Source organism: Pygocentrus nattereri, chromosome 5, assembly GCF_015220715.1.
Source record: "Pygocentrus nattereri isolate fPygNat1 chromosome 5, fPygNat1.pri, whole genome shotgun sequence".
Lineage (NCBI taxonomy): Eukaryota > Metazoa > Chordata > Actinopteri > Characiformes > Serrasalmidae > Pygocentrus > Pygocentrus nattereri.
This window is the reverse complement of record NC_051215.1, coordinates 34,654,055-34,676,365: the sequence shown is the minus strand read 5'-3', so window position 1 is coordinate 34,676,365 and position 22,311 is coordinate 34,654,055. Positions and strand designations below refer to the sequence as shown.

Genomic DNA, 22,311 nt, shown 5'->3' with positions numbered 1-22,311 from the left:
ACACATCTTGTGCGTGCTATGTGCGACAGCTGACTACGTGACTTTGACTGTGAATGTCAGCTGCGCAGCATGAGCACGAGAAGCAGCATAAACTTGGTAAACAATCTGTTGAAGCATCTTATCATGCTAACATGAAACTAATGTACAAAGATCCCTATGCTGAAAAAACCCAACCTAACCCAGCCAGAAATAACCATCCATTATTTTTATCATCATAACTGTGGGATACTGACATGCGGTTTAAATGATTACTGTGTTTGGCTATTTCTTTGTAAACAAATTACTGAAATGATTACTGGACTTTCCCCTGTACTTTTAGTTGGGTTTTAAAGAGTAATGCAGAGGTAATTATTAGTAAAATAATCCCATTACAGATTAAGAGAAGTGATTAGTAATTTATAATAGATTACTTTTTTGAATAACTACTCCAACACTGGACATTAAGCAATGAATCCACAACTACTATTAAAGAATACCTTCATTTGCTAACACAAGTTTTACTGCTTTCGTTACTCTTCATCTCAAACGACTGCACAAAAGCAGGGGACAAACAGGAAAACCCTGAACCATTCCCTCTCACTTTCCATTAAGCAATGCAAATGGGAAACATCGTCATGACTGTTCAAACAGAACTCCTCAGAAACATCTGCTTGTTTTCAAACTGAAATATGCAACGCACCACTTGTGTTATAAGAGTGACGTGACACTAGGGTCACCCGCCCATATCTTTCTGCTTTGTACTGGCTCATAAATCAATCGTCCCGCTATTACTAACAATTAACTGTGCTTTAAAGTTTTACAGTCTGTTTATGATGTGCAATGTCATCTGATTTATGTGGACACTGTGAGTCACTGGCTCTAATTGCGAGTGTTTTCGTGGGCCTTGCCCTTGAGGCGACCTCCAGAGCTCCAGCTGCCAGAGCAGTTTCAGCAGCTTCCAAACACTGCGCTGCTGGACACCAGATCTGTCCCAAAGCCCATCCCTCAGGACAGATGGGGAAAAGCCCAGGCTGTCCTTAGCCCTCTCAGACACTTGGAGGAGACAGCGTCCCCCTGGCTTTCCAGCAAAAGGAAATAACAGCATGGTGAGGAGGATGTTTCTCAGAGCTGTAGATAGCACGAGCTTGTGGGAGTGAGATGGAAGGATGATTTTATGGTACGCTCTTAAAAATAAAGGTGCCAAAAAAGAGCCCTTTGGAGTGAGGTCAAAGAAGAACCACTTTGGCTCCCTAAAGAACCTTTCAGTGGAGTGGTTTCAATGATTCTTTTTAAAGAATCATTCACTTAAAGGCTCTTTAGGGAACCAAAAGTGGTTCTTCTATGGCTTCACTTGAAAGAATCCTTTTTGGCATCCTTATTCTTAAAGAACTTGTCTTATATTGGCTTTGTTAAATAAAGGAGTTTGAGTAAGATGTGAACATTGTTTCTAAATGTGCCATTCACTCTCTAGTTCATACAATTTGTATGAACTAGAGAGGGAATGACAACAACTAAGCTGCAAAACCAACACATTTACATATATCCACCTATCCATATCTGTTAAAGTTATAAGGAGTGTTTCAGCCCAGACTTCTTTGAATGACGTCATTCTATCACTCTTAAAGGCACAGTACCAAAAAAACAGCCTGTTTGATTTTATCCTTTGTGTGGTGTTTGGGTCTGTAATACCCATCTTCAGTGTTTACCAAAAGAAAAAATAAAGCGATTTATTATTATTTTAGCCCCAGTTTCCTTGGCCTTTGCTCATTTTGTGTGAAGGACATATAAAAGGCTGCTGACTGGCTACAGCTGCTACAGCAGAACCATATGTTGGCCACTTGTGATATTTTAAACGCAGTATTTTTACATAAATTGTTATGGCTGTATTGATTTTTAAAAAATTATAATGCAGTGGGTCCAGCAGAGCCACTGAGTAACAAAACCACAAACAACACAGAAGGTTTAAGAGATAACAAGGTTACAAGGAATTATTACTGTTTTAGGCAAAAAAATGGATCTCACAAGACAATTTCATAGGATGTGGGTCCTTTAAGAGGAAGATTTGAGATTTTCTGAGTTTTTACATTAACAGCAGTTTGAAAGAGTTGGTGGCAGTTCATCACATTGCAGAAACAAGCCACTTTATCTCATATTCTGTCCATGGATAATCTCAATACAAACAAGAGATCTTCTGTCACATGCTACTTTCAGTGTCGCATAACAAATCTAGGTGAATCTGTCCACCGAAAATGGTAATAAACTTCTGTTTCCAAGCAATCTATTCCCTGGAACTGCACTTCCCATTGAGAATGATATTTTTATAGCTGTCTCTGAGGAAAGATTTATCCCATAAAATGATTCAGCAAACACACTGAAGGCGCAGTGGCACTGAGCTCTATAGCCCCCTGTTTATTATGTTTGAACGCTTCAGGGAGCTCATAATTCTCAAGCAAGGAGATGAATATGGCGACACTCTTTACCGGCTATACAAGAAAGATTACAAAGAGAGAGGGGGGAAATTTTCCACCCAACTTGGAGAGTGAATAATGCAGTAATCGGTCGCCATCCAAGGGCCGTTTTCAGGTGGTCTGTCTTTGGTCGGTTCTGTTATTTTGCTGTCTCAATATGAACTCCTCTGGTGAGAGGCAGATTAATATGAAAAATGCACAGAGGAGATCCACTTCATAACTTTCCTGGCTCTGCCAGCATGGATTACTAAGAGCGGGCTCTGTGTGACAAGAACTGATGGGACCTCAGTCCTGGCTCCAAATGCTCCAGTTGGGCCGTCTGCTTTTCATTACCCAGGAGGAGGATGTGGGAGAAATCTCGTATCCCTACGAGAAAATCAAGTCAAACGCTTCATCCAAGCATAATCTAGCTGACATTTCAGAACCATTATACTCTTACATAGCTACCAAACATTATTTTGTTAGGGGAGTTGGAGCAGTTACTTCATCCTCTTTGAAAAATGTGCCTTTACAATGCTGATGTCAGTGAAACATGCGCAGAGCAGGATCCTGACTAAATGAAGTGTTTGTACAGGTTGCCAAAGTGTTGTCAGAGTGTTTTGATAGACATGCCTTGTTAAAGTGCAGGCTTTAACAACGTTATGAAGGGTTCGCAGTCCTTCTGAAGAAGCAGGAGAAGCAGCCCACATACAACCACATGTATTTTTCCGAAAGCTGCCCGGCGACTCAATGTGGTTTCGCGCCATCGCATTCCATGACCTCCGAGTCCTCTAAGAGAATTATCACATTATGGCATTCCTACACGCCCAATTTCCCAAAAATACAGCTCAAGGCTTTCCACTTTGCTTCTCTTAACTGTGGCTTTTGGGGAGGGGGAAAAAATAAGACAGAAATCCTAAATAGCCCTTTTGAATTCGCTTGTTTACTGCAGGTACTTGTTTAAACCCTCTTTGTGTTGCTCAGATCACTCCCTCTTGCCACTCAAGAAATCCAATAAAACACATTCCCAATTACGCTGTCCTCATAACTGCAGCTTGCAAAATGACCTTCCTCCTTTCCAGCAAGCATCAGACATGCACAGACACCCGACAACAACAGCGAGACAGCTCATTTTCTACCACTTACATTAATATATAGTTTTAGGGCCATTGGTGCATGCTGGAAGGGAAAATCAATGCAGAAGCGAAAAGGATTTGCAACAGGCTATAATAAATGTCTCCTTGAGCTAAATTGCACAGATACTAAATATTTCAATACATTTGAAAACTTAAAAATGGGAGATTTCTGTCCAGGCAAAGAAGATACTATCAATAATGCTTTAAACACAATAAAAGCTCTTTCTGCGCAGTGATCTGGACTCTCTGGATACAATTTGAGAGTCTTGGAAAAGGTCAAAATGCTCAAAAGTTATGGTATTCATATTGTATTAGAGTACGCTGAAGTTTGATGAAAAACATGTGTTGTAGCAGAGCGTAATACCATAATGTCATGATTGAAAAGCAGCTTAAATTGCGGTCACACTCAATTCTAATGTGATTCAAAGCTCTCAAAAGTTCACCGGGTCCTCCAAACATTAGCGAAGATCCAGATAGCAGTACTGACAGTATTGTAGCTAATTCTGCAGCTAGAACAAATACATTAGACACATATTAAATGTACATCACACATGTTGAAGACAGTCTCACATGAAAGCGTAGCATGACTGAGCTACAAAGGTCCCACGACCCTCTGCATTTCTCATTTTCCACATAAACTACTAAACTGCGCTTTATTCGGTTGCCACAATACATATTATACAAACCGAGCATTACTTTAATTCCCAAGATAAAAGTTCCAGATGTGTGTTTACTTTACTAAGTTCATGTCCAAAAACAAGTTCCACAATAAAAGACACGTGTCTCCTACGCAGAGACTTTCGCTTGCTCTCTGCCCGAGCCTGCTGTTCTCTCTGCTGAGGCTGAATGGGGAACTTTGTGAAAATGAGAGCACTAATTACAGGCTGCTGTAACATTGTTAAAGCTCGGCATGTCTTTAATGTAAGACACCCCACTGGATGAAACATAAAAGCAAACACAAATAACTAATTATGCCATCATCTTCCGCCGGCCGCGCTCAGCGCTAGCTTGTCTCCGGCGCTTGTTAATTGGTGACCTGCACTATTGGTCAGCAGACAATCGGCGCAATGATGAAGCCAATTAGAGCCGGAGAGTACACATGCCCCACAGAGCTTGTTGTGGCTGCCACATCATGTCTCATCTAACTCAAAACAAACGGCGGGGAAGCGCTGGCGTGACAGCTGTGGCACGGGACGTTCCAGCGTGGCCAACTTTCTCTCAAAAGCGCCCTCACAAAGGCTGCTATTGTGCAGGAGCTAGTGCGCCTCCACAGCATTAAAGCAGAGTTTAATCTGTTTAAGTGCGGGGCACGGCCCAGAGAGCAGACATACTCCTCTTCTTATATCTGCTTCCCTTAGGTGTGATATAAAAATGGTTTTAAACAAAACCCTGGCCTGCTTCTTTAAGTAGATTTATTGTTCCGTCCGTGTTTCAAGCATATTACTTTATTTATTTGATTATCGGCCCCCCGCAACACTTCATAATAACTCATAAGTTGAAAATCCTCTCTTCATGTCCTGGAAGGGCGGTTTTGATTTATCCAAGTGGAGTGGTTGCACAACACTTCGTTCCCTATTTTGCAACCAACAAAGCTCGCTCCAAACTCTAAACATGCCAGAATGAGGGTAACTCATCACACTGCCTCGCCCTTTCTTGTTTGCCACTTTAATGCTGAATCAAATGAGTGACTTCTGCATCTTGAAAACAGACAATAAACTGCTCGTCTCACTTTGGCTGAGTGTCTGTGATGAAGAATGCTCTGTTCCTTTCCTTGCACTTTCCAAACCCTGTGTTGACTCGCATGAGCAGTGGCTGTCATGAGGCTGCTTTGTTCTTGCCATGCTACAACCATATTTACCTCTCAAATCCGGCGCGGAGCTCTGGGGATGGTGCAACGATGAAGCCTCGCTCAACCACCACATCAATATTTTATGACTGTACAATTACATGAAATCAAATCTTAGTGAAGCTATTCATTTATAAGTCCTGGAGGAGGAGGGAGTATAAGAGCAGAGGCGAAGAAAGAAGAGGGGTGGGGGGCTGGTAATGAAAGGATTCGAAAAAAATGGAGGGGAAAAAAGTACTTGAAGTGGAGAAAGTGAGCGTGCCTCCTCCAAAAACAAGCGAGAGAGGAATAATTGCGTGTGCAGTGGGTAATTAAGCGATTGGGAGCGGCGTGTGTACGTGAGCTGTCGCCGCGATCTCCACCGCTGTCACACACAGCCACGCAAGGCCGAGCGGACAGCCGCTGTCCACTTTGATCTGGGCTCATGCATACGGAATGAGGTCAGCCCGCGTTTCTTAAAGAGGCCCTCCCCTGAACGAGGCGAGCGGGACGGGCAGGGCATGTCTTCAAAGGCCCGCACGAGCAGCTGTGTAAAGCGGTCTGACAATTAAACACGAACAAACAACAAGGTGGGCTGGGGAGGGGTGTGAATTAGATTATAGTGCCCAGTGCTCTCTAATTCTTACACTCATCCACACAGACAGGCACAGAGGGGGCACACACATGGACATTTAAGTGTAAAGCACTTACTAGTTCAGCTATACGAAGTACTCACATACATGCGGCATGTGGCAAAAATTAAAATGATCTTCCAGTCATTTGCCTTAAAATTGAGAATATCAGTTATTTTACAGGCTGCTTGTCAAAAATTTGGAGACAGCTTACATTGTTTTGAAATTTCCAGAGTAATGTTAAGGTTTCCTGGTTACTGTTACTAATCCGAACATTTTTCCAGCTATGTGAACACATCATTTGTACTCTTTGGAAAGTCCCATGACACAAAGTATGATTTTTCAGAGGTTATTTTGGAAAAGTTTGTCCAAATAATACTTTTATTCTTGGTAAAAATCAAAGCTTGCATCACTTGAAAAGCTAGTCTACATAAAAAATACATTTTGAAAAATGATTAACAATAAACCATGTAAAAAAGAGGCAGGAGAAGTGATATGATAACAGAAATGCTGCATATAATCTCTATTGGGTTATCATGTTCTAGCATGTCCAGCATGTCAGACAAAGTATGAAAGAACCTGAGACTAGAAAAGATTATGGACAGCAAAGAACAGCCACTGTTATCCTACTGTCACTTGACCAGTGGCACCACCAACTTAAAAAAGGTGTTCATGAGAAATCAATGCAATTTCAAGTTTATCTTTCAGGAAAAAATATATCTATTTACAGCTTTATAAACTGCACAAATTACAGGTGGGATAAAATGGGCTAAGTAAGTAAAATTCTCACATAAGGTTTTGTTACCATAAAACGACTACTTGCTAACAGCTTTTGAAGCAATGAGCATCATGTTCGTCAGGAGTTCATCAATATGAGTTTCAAATTTAATGATTTAACAGTTTTTTTATTGCTTAAACCACACATTGAACACTGCTCATCCCAAAGGTGGTCTAAACAAGAGAGTAAATTATAGGCTATAACCTTATTGTTGCAGTATTTGCCAAAAAAAGGGCTAAATGTAAAGAACTTACATCTTGCAAAATTGTCACACTCATTTATTAGAAACTTTTGAGGTTAAGTGTCCCCAAATGTTTGATGGGCAGCGTAACTGCAATTTTGCTATGAATCATAACATGACAGCTAGCATTTGCCAAGACAATAGGAATCAATAGAGACAGACCTGCTCAGTTTTGGGCTTGACCACCTTCATGAACTCTCCGCGGGCCTCTGCCTCCTGTTGCTCCCTCTGGGTCACTCTCCTGCTGTCCAGAAACTTCAGATTCTTCAGCTTATGCAGTACAAAGTACCTGCGAAGGAACATAAAAACATCATATTGGACATGAAACGAACAAGCTGACACTTTGCTAACAGACTATACTTAGGATGCTAATTGTTTGCATGGTTGTGATTTAATAATACTGTAGAACACAAAACATACAACAGATGACACTAGAAAAGCCCTAAAAACAAACACAAGCTGTATATTTCTAAGATACAATGACACAAATGTGACACTGTCATAAATAGAATTAAATGTGAACGCTTGCTTACTTAGTGCTAACTTAATAGTGATGATATTTGTAAATAGGTAATCACCTTCAAAGTGGATAAAAATAAGGACAACATATAAATAGATTGGAAAATAAAATACATAGACCTCATCTGCCAAGCTGTCATTTCTGTAACATCACAGATGTCTTTTTAAGCTTTCACGCACTCTCTATCTTTCATTCAGAGGGAGAAAATGACATGAGATAATAGCACGAATACGGAGATGACAACAGATTCTTTCACAGGCTGACTGGAATGGAGGAAGCGGCATGTCAAGATTAAGCTTCAGAGAGGGAGAGAGAGAGAGAGAGAGAGAGAGAGAGAGAGACAGAGAGAGAGAGAGAGAGAGAGAGAGAGAGAGAGAGAGAGTAAGTGGAGGGTGTGAACAGATGTGTATATGGGCAGCGACAGATCCCCAACTGAGCTCTCATGCACAAGCCAGTGACAAATTGATGATGATGACAATGATGAAGGAAGATAGCAAACCTGTGCTACATGTTCACTACGGATGGATCACACAGAATAGAATTTTAGATTGATCCTATTAAGATAAGCTTGGATCAAAACTCTGCACAGCTACAAATATTGCTCAGGTATATCAAAGGAAATGAAACCAAGTGCAAACATGCACACGATCATACGCAGAAGTCTTAGCAAAGTTACATTTTGTATTTTCTAAATGAATATACAAGAGAAATGTACCATTTTAATGCAGATTATAGTGCACAATTTCTATTTACATGCTGAGTTTAATATATTGGGGGAAAAAAATAAAACCTAAAATGTGCATAGGCTGCATTTTATGTTTTATTTTTTTTGTCAATGTGTCAAATGTGGCAAATAAACAGTATTTGTCCATGAAAATGCACACAAATATGTTCACTGTAGAAAATGCATGAACTTATTTTCACTCAGAAAATCAACTAAACATATAATTTGACTGGGGGGGCCCAAACTTTTGTATACAACTGCAGATCGTCGCTGTCCAAAAACACGTATCTCCTTTTTTGTTATTTGTCATTTGTCTACGTCATTTGAACATAGCAGCGGACCTTTAGGTAGTGGGAAAACTGAATATTAACTGACAATCAAAGTTAAGAATGTTATTAACGTCTTCTTGAAACCTAGTATTTTAGAGATTTTTTTGGACAGTGACAATACACTCTGAGATACTTCAACTATTAGCATGCAGCTATTGCTACACTTCTGATTATGCCTGTGAATGTAATATATAGTTTTATTGCACACAAGTGGAAACAGCTTGAAGTAACATGAATTCTTCATTAGTTACTGAAGAGCACCACAGTCATACTAAGTTGTATCCCCCATTACTCATTTCCAAACAAACGGAACGACAGCCACTGCTTATGGGAAAATATGCAGGTGTTTCCTGATTACTCTGAAACGCTCTGCACTGCTCAGACAGATGACTGGTGCTAGCTCGGCTTCAGCTGCAGTTCGGAGCACCTGAGGCCATGCTGCCCGCAACTTTTGATCTTCAAAACAAACACGGATTTAAGGTCTAGATGAACGTCGCAATGAGGCTTGAGCGTTCTCGTACTTCATAGAGAGGCAGGACACTTTACTGCAGATGCCTGTCACTGCCACTGCTGCATCACTTCTGTCGTAAAAGAAATAAATAAATAAGAACAATAAATAAATAAATAAATAAAAGCTCAAGCCCCTGAAGTAAACAATGATGAATGAGTGCTGTGGCTGCTGTAAAATACAGCTGTGTGTACTTGCGCCTATTCATTTCATTTGACTAATTGAAAAAGCTGAATGCTGTATTTCACAGTGTTGCTGTTAGGGGCTGGGTTTCTTTTCTTTTTTTTTTGTTTTGTTTCTCAGGGCACACTTGAAAATGTGTGTAGCCGAAGGCCAGTCCCACCATGACCTGAGCGCTGCCTAACCTTGTCAGACATGAAATCTGCATCATGCTCAAACTGATGTATTACTATGTGACACATTATGAATATTACATCCCAAATCCGCTGCTGCTGTCAGTCAAGAAGAGAAGGGCCTTCTCCAGCACTAAGTGAAGCATGGGAGGCATTGCAAGTGAGTGGCGCCTTTTAGGTTCATCTGTATGGTAAATGATTCATACTGAACACAGTGTCAGGAAAAATGCACTTAGGGCTAAGATAGACAAAAGAATGCATTTTTCCTCATCCCTCTCCTTCTCCCTCTCTCTCTCCCTCTCCCTCTCTCTCCCTTCCTTTCTCCAGCCGACAGGGTTTCATGTTGAAAACCTGACAAATGGTGGTAACATAGCGTGGCATTGCACTCCCATAGGCCTGGGCTTGATAATGAATGCATCGTTTCATCTTGTAAGAAAAGATAGCAAACACTCATTTGTGGTTATCACAATTCACACATGAAATGGATTTTGCAACTCAAAAAAGAGTGGGGGGGGCGAGGAAAGGTGAGGTCGAGTACCCTTAAGAGAAATGGGCTTATAGCCTAACAGAGCAGCCTGTGCTGGTGATTTATGGTATTACGCAACAGCCATTCATCCAAAGGAAAAAAAAATCCTGAAAGTTGCCAAACAACACATTCCTTGGGAAAAATCTTCACAAAGGTCTTCGCAGCTTAAAGAAATGCATGTGAGCAATGAGAACAACAGCAACATCTGTCACTTCACACATCCATTAACACTTACAATTAAAAGCTACGCAGCATATTCCTCTATTTCAAGAAATTCTAACTGGGCTGGACTGAGAAACACTAGCAGATTGTTACAATACAGGATGTTAGCAGCATGTCGAGAGATTTGTGTACTAAATACTTACCACAGTAAACAAACAAAACATCTGGAAAATGGAGTATGTATTTTGCATTAAACACTTTTTTACAAACTGACATCAAGCATCAAAAGAAATGTTAGCATATTAGTATTCATGCATGTGGGGTTCTGACCTGTATCTCTGGTAGTCATCCTCATCTTTATCCAGGCTGACCAGCTGGTTGGGACAGGCCTCGTTTCCCAGCAGGCTCAGATACTCCAGTGCTGGCGTCACTTCCTGCAAATGCTCTAGAAGGTCTTCGATGTCGGTGAGGTGTCAGAGGTCAAGGAATTCAGGCCAGTCGTGACATTAGCATGTACTGTTTGTCGTGCTCAGACCCTGTTTGCCAGGACAGCTCTGCTGCCTTTACCACCACCGCCCTGTAAAACCACTCAACAGGCTTGTGTTGGAGGGGGAAAGAGCAGTGGCGTTTAAAGCTGAGAATTTGGCCCATGTCTCGCGTCTGGCTGCTACCCCCATGTTTCTCTTGCTATCCCATGTTTCTCTCTCCATTTCCTAGGTGGCTTGGTGCAGAACATTAAAAACATTGACAAAATGATGGATGCCCTGTGGTAAAAACGGTTAGTGACTCCCCAGGCCATGGAAACTTTTTCTCTTCCCTCCACACAGGGAAACAAACAGCCACTTCACAGCACATTCATCACTAATACATTCACTTCATTGGAAAATCGAGCCCCAAACGTGTCAAAATACAACTGCACTAATGCAGCACTTGAATTTCAATGGCAGCGGGCCACTACAGGGTGTAAATAATTGGCCCATTAGCATGTGCAGACCACTTCACAGCAGAACTCAGGTTTTGAGCCGCTGACACTCAGCGAGAGGAGAGTGGGGTGTAATGGTGGAACAGGGGGACAGGGTGTGAGGCTGTATCATTATCGCATGCTTGGAGGAAGCGTCCGCCAAAAAACAACATGCAGAAAAACTTAGCAATTATTTTTGACTGATCAAATCGGCTGTTGTAATACCTACCATAAACCTGCCCATAGTTTATCGTGCACAAGTGTTCCAACCTTTCCTGTCAGAGATCTAAGGGAGTTAAACTATACAGGAGTACCACATAAAAATACATATATACATCACTGTATATCCTATTTATCCTATGTATAATACTATAGTCCACTCAGAAGAACAGAATCATAAACTGTGTATAGATTTCTCTTCTGTCCTAAAACCAATAATACTATCATTACATCTTACTACTTCAATAACTGATGTTTTACTGTCTGCCTGTTTACGTTTGCAGGACCTTATTTCTGCACTCAGGTGCATTGGAGCTTTTATTACTCTCTCTTCCACTAGAGGTCACCGTGGCACAAAGTCAGTTTCAGTAAAAGTGGACTATCTCTCTCTCTCCCAGCTCTATTTAATACAATAACACCATTTAAAGAGCATTTAAAGGACCGAAGTGTGTAAAGACAAGATCCTAAAGTGAATGGCTAGCAGGCAATGAGAGAGAGATTGCACAAGTTCTTGCTCGTTCTACCTCCCCGTCCACCGCGCTGGAAAACATGCACTAAGACACAAAGGCAGCATGGGCTGAAAGGATATTTGGTTCTTATTGAGTGTTAGAGTATGGAGCTGCGGTAACCTGGGCAACCGGAGGTCATTTCCGAGAAGATTGTTGTCCACAATCAGCTCTTCCAGTTGGGTGAATGCTTTCAGGCCTGTCAGTGACCTGCAATGATAAGGCAAGAGAGGAAAAATGATATGGCCCTAAATCTGGGCGGCCATTATGTGCAGAAATAAATATTTCAGCCAGCCTCTTTCACGGGCCGGAATAGTTTGGGCTTGGGCCTGTCAGGAGAGTGAATGACAAGAATTAGTGGCGCTAAGATCCCCTGGCATGGTGCGGCCTCCTTCGCATGCTGGCAGTATGAGCGATGAGGGTCACTCTTGAGTAGCCAGGATTCAAAACAAAAGGGCTTCAGAAATGCAGTGTGCGGGATGAATTTGTCAATGTCTTGTGCCTTCAGGCACCCAGCTTTGCCTGACCCTAACCCTCCATTCCCAAGATAAATAACTCTGTCACAGTTCACCTTCACTCCCCCGACACAAATTTAACTTGTCATCCATCATTTTCTCAGCACAGCTATAATACCCTGGCCACAAACACAACGAGTACAACTTGTACAACTCTGCCATGATGAGCCCATTTAGAGTGCAAAACAAGAGTTTTTAGATGGAAAAGTCTGATAGTGTTCACTTTTTTTATTTAGCACTGAGACTTCTAATCTGCTACTGCTACGACAACACAACACACACACACGTACATACTAACACAGTCCCCAAGGACTCTCCTCTCCTCCTGCGTGGCCCCCTCCCCTGACCCTGCTCTGGCATAAACATGATGGAGGGTGGTGCTCAGGGTAATGTCAGGGCCTTCCAAAGTTCACCGCATGGAAGGTGCACAAAGCCAGGGTGTGTGTTTCTAATCCCTCAAATGGCAACGGCTGACAACCTACAATGTTAATGTGTCTACTTTCAGTTAATTGACATTTAGCTCTGTCAGCTTGCCTTGAGAAAAGAACAATTCAATGGCAATTGAGACGCTGGGCTTCATTCTTTTTCAGCTAAAAGACATGCAATACTCGTATTAAGTTTCAATGACAATCTGGGTTTTATCAGTCTTGTTTAAGTCCTGAATAGAAAGTAGATATCTAGGGGGTAAAATCATACGAGCAAAGGGTCGGCTTATACAAATCCCATCTTCTGAGACATGACAGTGTCACTGGTAAATAAATCTCTTTTTTTTTGTTGTTGTTTTTATAGTTCCTCTTCTTACTTAGCTGAGTTATGTTAAAGCTGCATTAAGTAAATTTTTTTCAGAATATTGTCAGAAAAAACATGCTAAAATATGACAAACGTGCTGCTGCACATATTAACATTGCACATACAAGATCAAAAAGAAGCAAGTTTATGTCTCAAAGGCAAAATCAACATAATTCAGATTAAGATAAGAATGACAACAACAGATATGTCCTTCGGTCAATCATTTCTGACCAATATCTCCTTGAATACTTTTTCAATGCACTTGCAAACATCAAATTCATCACACATTTTCACCAGTGATGTTCCCAAATGCCTGAACATTACATATTGTAGCGTTAACGTAATGAGCTATATGTAAACCATAAAGATAAAGACCAGCAACGAGATAAGAAAACACACATGAAAATGACATTAAGTCGTTAATAAGGCCCTGAAAGAGGAGAACAAAACTACTGAAATCTCATCCCTGGATGTTATTACCACATTGTGTGTGTGTGTGTGGGTGTGGGGGTGTGTGTGATGTGTGTGTGTGTGTGTGTGTGTATCACTCTATCTGTGCAGTGTAATGGCTCTAATTTCCCTGCTCTGCAAATGAGAGCTGGGCTCCTGTTCGTCTCCACCTGTCTGCCTTGGCTAGTTCGCGGTGTGTGTAATGTTATTAGCTGCTTGGTTAAGAGGCGCTCGCATGGCACAGGGGGGGCTGCTTATTAATTGTTGTTTTCATGTCACCACTGCTGCGTGCACTCGGTGATTTAATCAGTTAAATTCACAGCCAAGGGAGAGCACCGAATCACATTCGCAAACAACATAAGGGGATTGAGCCCCAATAGTCTCAGACCTCTAAGCAAATTTCGCTTCAGCATTCGGGGCTGTTTCCGCCATCATAATCCATAACATCTGTAAAGTGTGAGGGGAGAAAACTTTTAAACTGTACAGCTAATGCTGTAATAGAGGCAGCTGCTTTGTTTAGCAGAACGCTAATGGACAATAAGTGAGCTTAGCATTCCCTAGAGATGTGCGAAGCGCAAACACACACCCGCACACGCACAGGTAGGAACCTTTCTGATTTGCACCTCTCCCCCAAGGGGAATCCAAACCTGCTTGCACGCTTTCACCACCATCTTCAAAGTCCCACTACAATGGCAGAATGGCGCGGCGTCTGATCGGAGGCTGGCGAGAGAGAGAGAGAGAGAGAGAGAGAGAGAGAGAGGCAGAGCAAAGAGGGAGGGAGGGAGAAACTGAAAGAGTAAAAGAGGGAGTACGTTTAATGAGCCACACCAATGAACCCTCGTCTTGTTAAGATAATTATGATCAAGCTCATTGTCACAGCTAATATCTCAACATGTTTGCGTCTACACTATGGCTCTCTTTCTATCTCTCCCCCTGTCTCTCGGCCTCAATTAGCATTAGCCAGGGCACAAACCCAGAAAAACAACAGTATACAGCTCCGAGAAGAAATGTGCGTGTTCGGCTCACTTTTACAAACGCCAGAGTCTTGCACAAGGCGAATTACTTTTATTTAGAACCCTGCAAATGTTTTAGATAGATTTACACATACAGCCACTGATCTAATCCATATTTTCTGAAAGAATAAAGGCAAATAAATAATACATAGTCATTTTATGTGTCCCCAAGTGTTTATCTGCCCCCCAGTGTTTACAGTTACCATCCAATCTTTACCATCCAAACTGTATTCTTCTATCTAACATATAAACGTTATGTTTTACTGTATGTGTTATAGTGGTGTCAAAGTAAATGTGCTGAGAACAAGTTAACAAGTTTACGTTTGGTTTAACCTATCCAAGAATCCATAGTTCCACCTTAAAGCCCACCTGCTTGGGTGCTGTCCTTATAACTCCATGATTGCAGCCCCCTTGTTCAAATACAGCTTTTAAATGACAAGAATTACAATGACAATTAATAGCTCTCTTGATAAAACCATCTATTGCCATGGTAAATTTGTTCATCACTTAAGAACATCCAGCCTATAATAAGCAAAACACAGACCTACTGTTGATCAGTTATATCAGTAATGTTAGCACTGGGGGGCACCTTCAGGAGACTACACAGGACAGAGCTTGTATGAAAATTATGCATAAATCAGTGAGACATAACGTAGCAGTATAAGGGTTAGAGGCTACAGTGGAGGAGCTCAAACTTGTAGCCACTGTTGTTCTCACTGAACATCAGTTATGAAAGCTGAAAACATGATTTTGTGTTCTGGTTCATGTTTCAGTGTTTAAAAAAAGAACCACTGAATTATTGGAAGTAATAAATATATTCTTGTGAAGCTTATTTTATCCATTTATATAGCAATTACAAAATGCACTGCTTATTACAAGGAAATTCCACTGATTTTTCTAAATGTCTGAAATAATTAAATCGTTGAGATGTAAAGAAAGTCATTCAGAGTGGTTTGACGTGAAATGGTGCATTGTAAAGAAACATTAACTCCGGTTTCTGTCTGGTGGTGATGATGGGAACCAGAAGTTGCAGTTTCTACAACACAACTACAGCCATTTTTATTTACTACCCACAATGACCAGTGAACTTGTGTCTTTTGAGCGTCTATATGAACTGTTGATAATCGTAAAATAGCAATAAAAAAAGGGGAAAATGTCTTACAACAGCCGACATGCACCTCTCAACCACGAATGTCTTTTAAAAACATTGTTTTAGGTTTAAACCTTCTCAAAACTACTATAAAGTTGTGCCTCACCAGGTCATGTGTTTGTAACCATTTCATGTAATGCATTTCTGTTTGGTAGCCTTTAGAAGCATTAAACTCCATGAAACAACCACCACTATGAACAATTGTGTCTTGGTAAGTTTCTCTAGAACAGAATATTTCACGTTAATCAAATCTGAATGACTGTACATCTAAACAATTTATTTTGCAGGAATGTTTAAATAGCTGGAAACAGCCATTCACTAGGGTAAAGTTTTAGAAAACAATGCAATTAATTTTGTTTGATTAATTTAGTCATTTGCCAGCCCTTGTTCATTCTAATGTTTTATAGTGTTTTTACAGTCATAAACACACAGCCAAAATAAATGGTTTTAATAGTTTTTTTTGGCTGCCTAAGATTTTTGTCTATATCCCAAGTGTCAAACACAAGGCCTGGGAGCCTGGGGCCCAAGTCAGGACCATGGCATAATCCTAATCGGCCTGCAAAACTGTTCATTTTAAATTTCATTTGCATTTCATCATGAGCTGCACTACAGTTCCCAGCATGCACTGCAATGTATTGTGCTCTCCCACCACATCCCTAACAATGATCTATGATACATCACTACAAAACAAGAACAGCAACCAAAAAATTCTAGTCTAGTTTAAACAAATAGGCGGCTTTAAAAAAACTACAGTACATTGGGGACATTTAAAGAGGTTTATGCTTATCTGCAGCTAATGTTTTCCATTGTTTTATATAAAACCATTGGTTTTTATTTTAAATTATTTTTGAGTCATTCGAGTATACAGTGTCTATTTTTGCCTTTGTAGTTTTGGGATATTACACAAACCATGGCTCGCTGGGGTCATGTTGAAATGTTAAGTGAATATAAAATTAAAACAGATTTGTTGAGATTTTTTTAATATGGCTTTTATAGTGGTTGAGTTTGACACCCCTGGTCTATGTGATATTTGCCTTTGCACTAAATGTTTAACGGTTTGTACCTTAAGCATTCTGACCAGCCTTAGATGCTCCTAACTTTCTGTGGGTGTCTGGGTGAAGCAAGCCATTCGCATGACCCAACTAATGTAAATCGTTCAGGTCAAAAACAATGCAGGTCAATCCGTGTCATCTATTATGGTTCACTAATGCATTTTTAATATATTAATATATTGTAAGTGCTGTAGCCCTGATATCTTAACATGAGCCTGATCTTCTCCTCCATATGTTTTACATATACAAGCAAGAGGTCATAGTGCACTTTAACACTTTACTTTTTTTTAACATTTTAACACTATAACAATGTGTTTGTCTACTGCGCCTGCCATGCAAATGCTTTCAAGTTTCCTTTTAAAGGCAGGGCCTGTAAAACAAATTACTATGCAGCCCATCCTCAAAAGAAGGCAAACAACAGGACAAGAGCACAATGACACAGAGATGGCCTGACAGAGATGGATGGATCGATAGACAAATACTAATGCAGACACGCTGATTGATAAACTACTACTGACAAGAGGGGGGAAAAAACACTCTGTGATTATTGGTTGAAATGTCAGTCACAGCAGCCATTAGTCTGCGGGTATCTCAGGTCACATGTCCACCCGGGCTAAGGCAGAGAAAGAGAGACAGATAGATACAGAGAAAGAGCGAGAGCCGTCACTGTTGCTCATCTCAAGCGGCTGAGGTATTGTATTATTGTTTTTACAGCAGGACTACACCTGCTGAACCTTTAACAAAGGATAGTAGCAAACAATGCTAACTGCAAACAGCCTGCTCCCACACAACCGGCCATAAAGAGGGCCCATCTAAAACTCAGCGGTCATTCAGACGCACTTATATTCCCTTTGTATTGCAAGTCCATGTCTTAACATTGATCCCATTCAATGAAAGGCTCCTTTTCATGATATCTCTGGCTTTGATATTTCCCTTTTGCTAGGGCCATTAATTCCCTTGTTTGTGCTCCAGTTTTAAAGGGCCTTTCTCTCGCTGTCTCTTTCTCCCAGCAGCTCTTTGAGTCCCCAGTGTGTCTGCTCTGACAGTGCTGCTGTGCTGATCCTTTGATTATCAGTCTTCTTCACATCCACTGCTCCGCTGAGCCGCCCATGCGTCTCTAGCCCAAAACACTCATATCTGTACAACAAACACTTACTGCTCAGCCTAAAAAAAACAGAAAGCACACACCTGACCGGCTCCGCACCGATCTAGTTCAGTTCAGTCTGAGGCCAGATGACCCAGGTTGAGCCTGCAGACAAAGACGAAGAACAATAGCCGCATGGACAAAGAGATTTCTCTCTGTCTTGTAACATGCATTACAAGTCCCATCCCAAATGAGGAGCAGAGAGTGGAATATTTTTGGGTCGCTGTCTGAATGAATGGGAGGATTGGGATAAGCCCTTAGGCCTTGTTTTAAAGTTTGAAGGGTGATGTCACATCAAAGCTGTCTCCAGGGCGGAAAAAAAGTAATGTTTTTATTCCGAGGAGGCAGTGGAGGCTCAGGAGTGACAGCCAAATTGACACACTGTTCACAGGGCAAAAGATAAATGTTTGATGAATTGGCCAATACAGTTGGAGTGATGGGCTTCATATGTGCATAATGGACTAGCTGCCTGGCAGTTCAGATTGCCTGCCAAGATAAGAAACCATAATGAATGGGAGAGGAGAGTGCAGCCGTAAAAAGAGGGATCGGAGTGCCTTTAATAAACTTAATATAAACGTGGACAAGACGAGACGCTGATGGCAGAGCCTACAGAGCCGCCAACTGTCTGGGGACATAACAAAGCTCTACCTGATCACCTGCAGCCCACCCAAAGCAAATTAAAACTCCAGTATTGGCAGTGAAGAAAAGGCTGATTTATGCATTATACCTTTTGATAAATGTAAGTGAAAATACAACCTGAAACAGCTGACTCCAGAAATAAGTCAGCATATTCTTGCATTTTGAAAGTATTTCATTCAACTTCATAACCCCCAACACCTTTGTCAATTTATTCCGGAATATAAATGCTGCACCCAACCACAACCTCCTGTACAACAACAACAATGGCAAAAAAGAGCCTAGATAAGACAAATTACATCTTAATGCCCTCCCACCTTCAACCCACACGCAATTCTGTTTTCAATCTTCAAAAACATGATGGCTTTGGATGCTGCAGTGCCATAAATCTTTGGAGCAGCAGTATTAGGCAGCCATTATCTAGCTTAATCTCTCAGCCCCTCCACCAGACTCACTTCCAACGTGTCAGAAACCCCTCAGGTGGCAGCAATTTACAGATCACACATGTAGGGAAATGGGAATGGGACACATGTCAGTTCACATGTGTTAAAACTGCACAGACCAATAGCCCGCTGCTTTAATGGGATGTTCACCGCTTTGATGTTTTTCTTTAAACCTACAACGTACTGTTTGTACTGATAATGATATGTGTGTTGCTTTTAATAAAGGATAGCACATTGTTTCATCTCTAATAAAAAGACATCATTACAAAGCAGACTATGACAATTCTCGCCTTACTACTTACACATGGCCTCCATGTAAAATGAGTTGCTCAGCATGTGAGTGCCAGCATGTGGGCCTACATTTGATTTCTTGTAAGTACATAACTCAAATATTAGATGTTACAGAGTAATTTATAGTAGTTACTAGATAATTACTACTAATTGAGTTGATTAGGGTTAATCCATGAATTAAATATTCATAGTAATATGAGTAATTTAAAGTAGTTACAAGATAATTACTACTAATGAAGTCTATTAAATGGAATAATCAGTTTAAAACAGCTTAATGTCCATATATTGACTATGTGGGCTGGGTACTGAATGAACTTTTTAAACTAATCGTTTCATGAAAAATCTAATTTAAACAATTTCCCACTTACACTGCAATGTAGTTGATCAGCCAAGACATGTTGGTGTCCAAATTTTGCTTCTTTACTTTAAAACTAGAGCATTGAGGCTAACATTAGAAGTCAATAAATATCCAAATATTTTTATTAAATACATCCTCAAAACTTCTCTCAATCCACTCAAACCACATCCAGGCCTTCATTAACTCACACTTATCAATAAGATTTAGAGAACAGTATGAATGAATGTAAAATATATCAATAAAAACTTCACAGTGTAGCTAAATGCTACAGATTACACTTGTGATTTCTGTTTTTTTTTTTTTTAAATGAATAAAATTTTTAAGATCTTAAACCACATTGACAAGTCTGCATGACCTTAATGAGGACTTGGATGTGGTTTGGGTGGGTTAACTGAAGTTGTGGGGAGGTATTTAGGGAAAGGGTTGGGTGTCCGTTTTTTGCAACATTAGCCTCGTAGCTCAAGCATTAAACTAAAGAAGCAAAATGACCCCAAACATGTCTCGGCTGTTAGAGTACATGTGAGATAAGTGGAAAACTGTATACAATTAATTTTCCACTGAACTTTTCTTTTAACAATGTTTGCATATTACATCAGACTCCCTTATTTCAAAAAAGCTAAAAATACCCAGCTCACTTTAAAAAGCCCAGGTTCTACAGACATACAGCAGCGCAGTAGTTCTGCACATGGCGTGCAGTTTTTAATGTACTGCAGCAGTGGAGTGATTCAGCTGGGTTAGGGTGGGATTGGCTTGGCATTCAGTGAGGTTGAGCTCGGGTGGGTTGGGTTGGGTTGGGTAGTGGGCTGAGGCTAAAGCTGAAATAGTGGGTGAATTATAGACTGCCTCTCAAGATTCACAGCCCTCAGTGGTAGGAGGTTAATATTCTCACATGTCATTAGGTCCACTGGCTCGGCTGATGGCTCATTGAATCAGGCAGCAAATGATTTCCTCATGCGGCAGAGGACAGCGCACTTCAAAGGGAGAGAGGGCTGAGGTCAGAGCAGCTCTCCACTGTGATTAATGGCTGGGGATCAGCTGAGGTTGGCCGTAAGGTAGGAATGTGACGGAGGCTTTTGACAGGCTTGACTTTAAGCTGGGTTTGACCCCCGGCCCTAGCAAACTTTGTTTCCAGCGCAGGGGATGACTGACCTGATGGGCCCTGTCAGGGACGTCTAGGACCCTGCAAACACAACTGTCCACTTAATCACTAGCATTAGTGGGCACAGGAACTGTCTGTCTAATCGGTTGTGTTGCTGAGACCAGAAGTAGTCTGTCTGAACATATAATGGACAGACCCACTGCAGACAAATGATAGATCATGTGGTAAACTGTAAACTTCACAGAATAAAAAGAGATTCCTCAACAATGAAATGTAGAAAAAGAGCCAATATCTTTCAGTTTTCTTCATTGATTGTTGTTTTGGTCACTTGATTTCCAGGTATAATGAGTTTATTTAAACAATGTGCCTAAGAATTTTTTGCATAGACTGTATAAACCAAATTTTTATTTTTATTTTAATTTTTATTATATAAACAACATGACAAGTGGGCAAAATCCCTCTACGAGTAGGACACCATTGTTGCACTGTGATGGTTGCAGTAGAGTTAGTGCTACAGAAAATAAGACGACCAAAAAGTTTTCTTCTGGGTAAAGTCGTGCTTTGGCTAAAGTTGGCAAGGCTGAATGACATATTTGAATTGAATTAGATCTTTACTGTTCCTCATTCAATGGACAAGAGACATAGCAACCATTTGATGCACAATAAAAGTACAAGAGGAGTTTTGTCTAATTTTAATAATAAATAAAGCATTTTGCTTATTTAAAACAAGATACTTCAAAAATAGTGAAAGAGTCAGTAGTGCTGGTGTATTGGTCAATGAATCACACCTCTGAATCATGATGATGATGTAACCGATCACTGTAACTTCAATATAGCAGTTCTATACACCTGCGCACACACACACACACACACTCACACACACACACACACACACACACACACACACACACATATATATATATATATATATATATATATATATTATCCTCTGTGTACCTTCTACCTCTGACTCACTAATTGCACAATTTCATATATGGAAATGTATAAAACTATATGTATCAACTTTTCTAAGTACTACAGGGGACCTACACAGTTTTTCACTCAACTTTGCACCTGTTTAAATGTGATGTGATAGTAAACGTGATTTAATTTGGATTTGATTTGATTTGTATACTAGACATATACACCATATTTCAGCGTACATGTGTTAACACGAGTTCCATTTAAAATCAAACCTCTTAAAATCCCTGGCTTATTACATACTAGGGCTTATTATACAGTAACTATGGAAACTTCAATGTAAAATGACTGAGCTATTAGATAAGTTATAGAAGTGTGTAACACTTTGGGCTTGCCAGTGGGCCCTGGTCATTTAAGTGGTTAAGACTTTTATATATACATAAGTCCATTCTGATTGATTGCCCTGTACTATGCCTCTTTCAAAAAGCAGTCTGGACTGAGACTCCCTTTATATCTTCAGTGTGAATAGGTGGGGCTAATTTGCTGTCAGCGGAATAGGTAGACATATGACATTGCAAAAACAATGAATACAAAACAAGATGTT

General features: G+C 40.6%; 1 protein-coding gene across 2 annotated transcripts in view; it reads right to left on the bottom strand.

Moving 5' to 3' along the window:
- The window catches only part of lrmda (leucine rich melanocyte differentiation associated), a 307,782-nt gene that overhangs the window by 98,432 nt on the left and 187,039 nt on the right, over positions 1-22,311 (bottom strand). For both annotated transcript variants that reach the window (XM_037538447.1, XM_017722492.2), the window contains exons 3-5: positions 11,930-12,056; positions 10,491-10,630; positions 7,201-7,327 (exon numbers count right to left, since the gene is read on the bottom strand). In XM_037538447.1, coding sequence (XP_037394344.1) covers positions 7,201-7,327; positions 10,491-10,630; positions 11,930-12,056 — 394 coding nt within the window. The remainder of the gene's footprint in view (positions 1-7,200; positions 7,328-10,490; positions 10,631-11,929; positions 12,057-22,311) is intronic.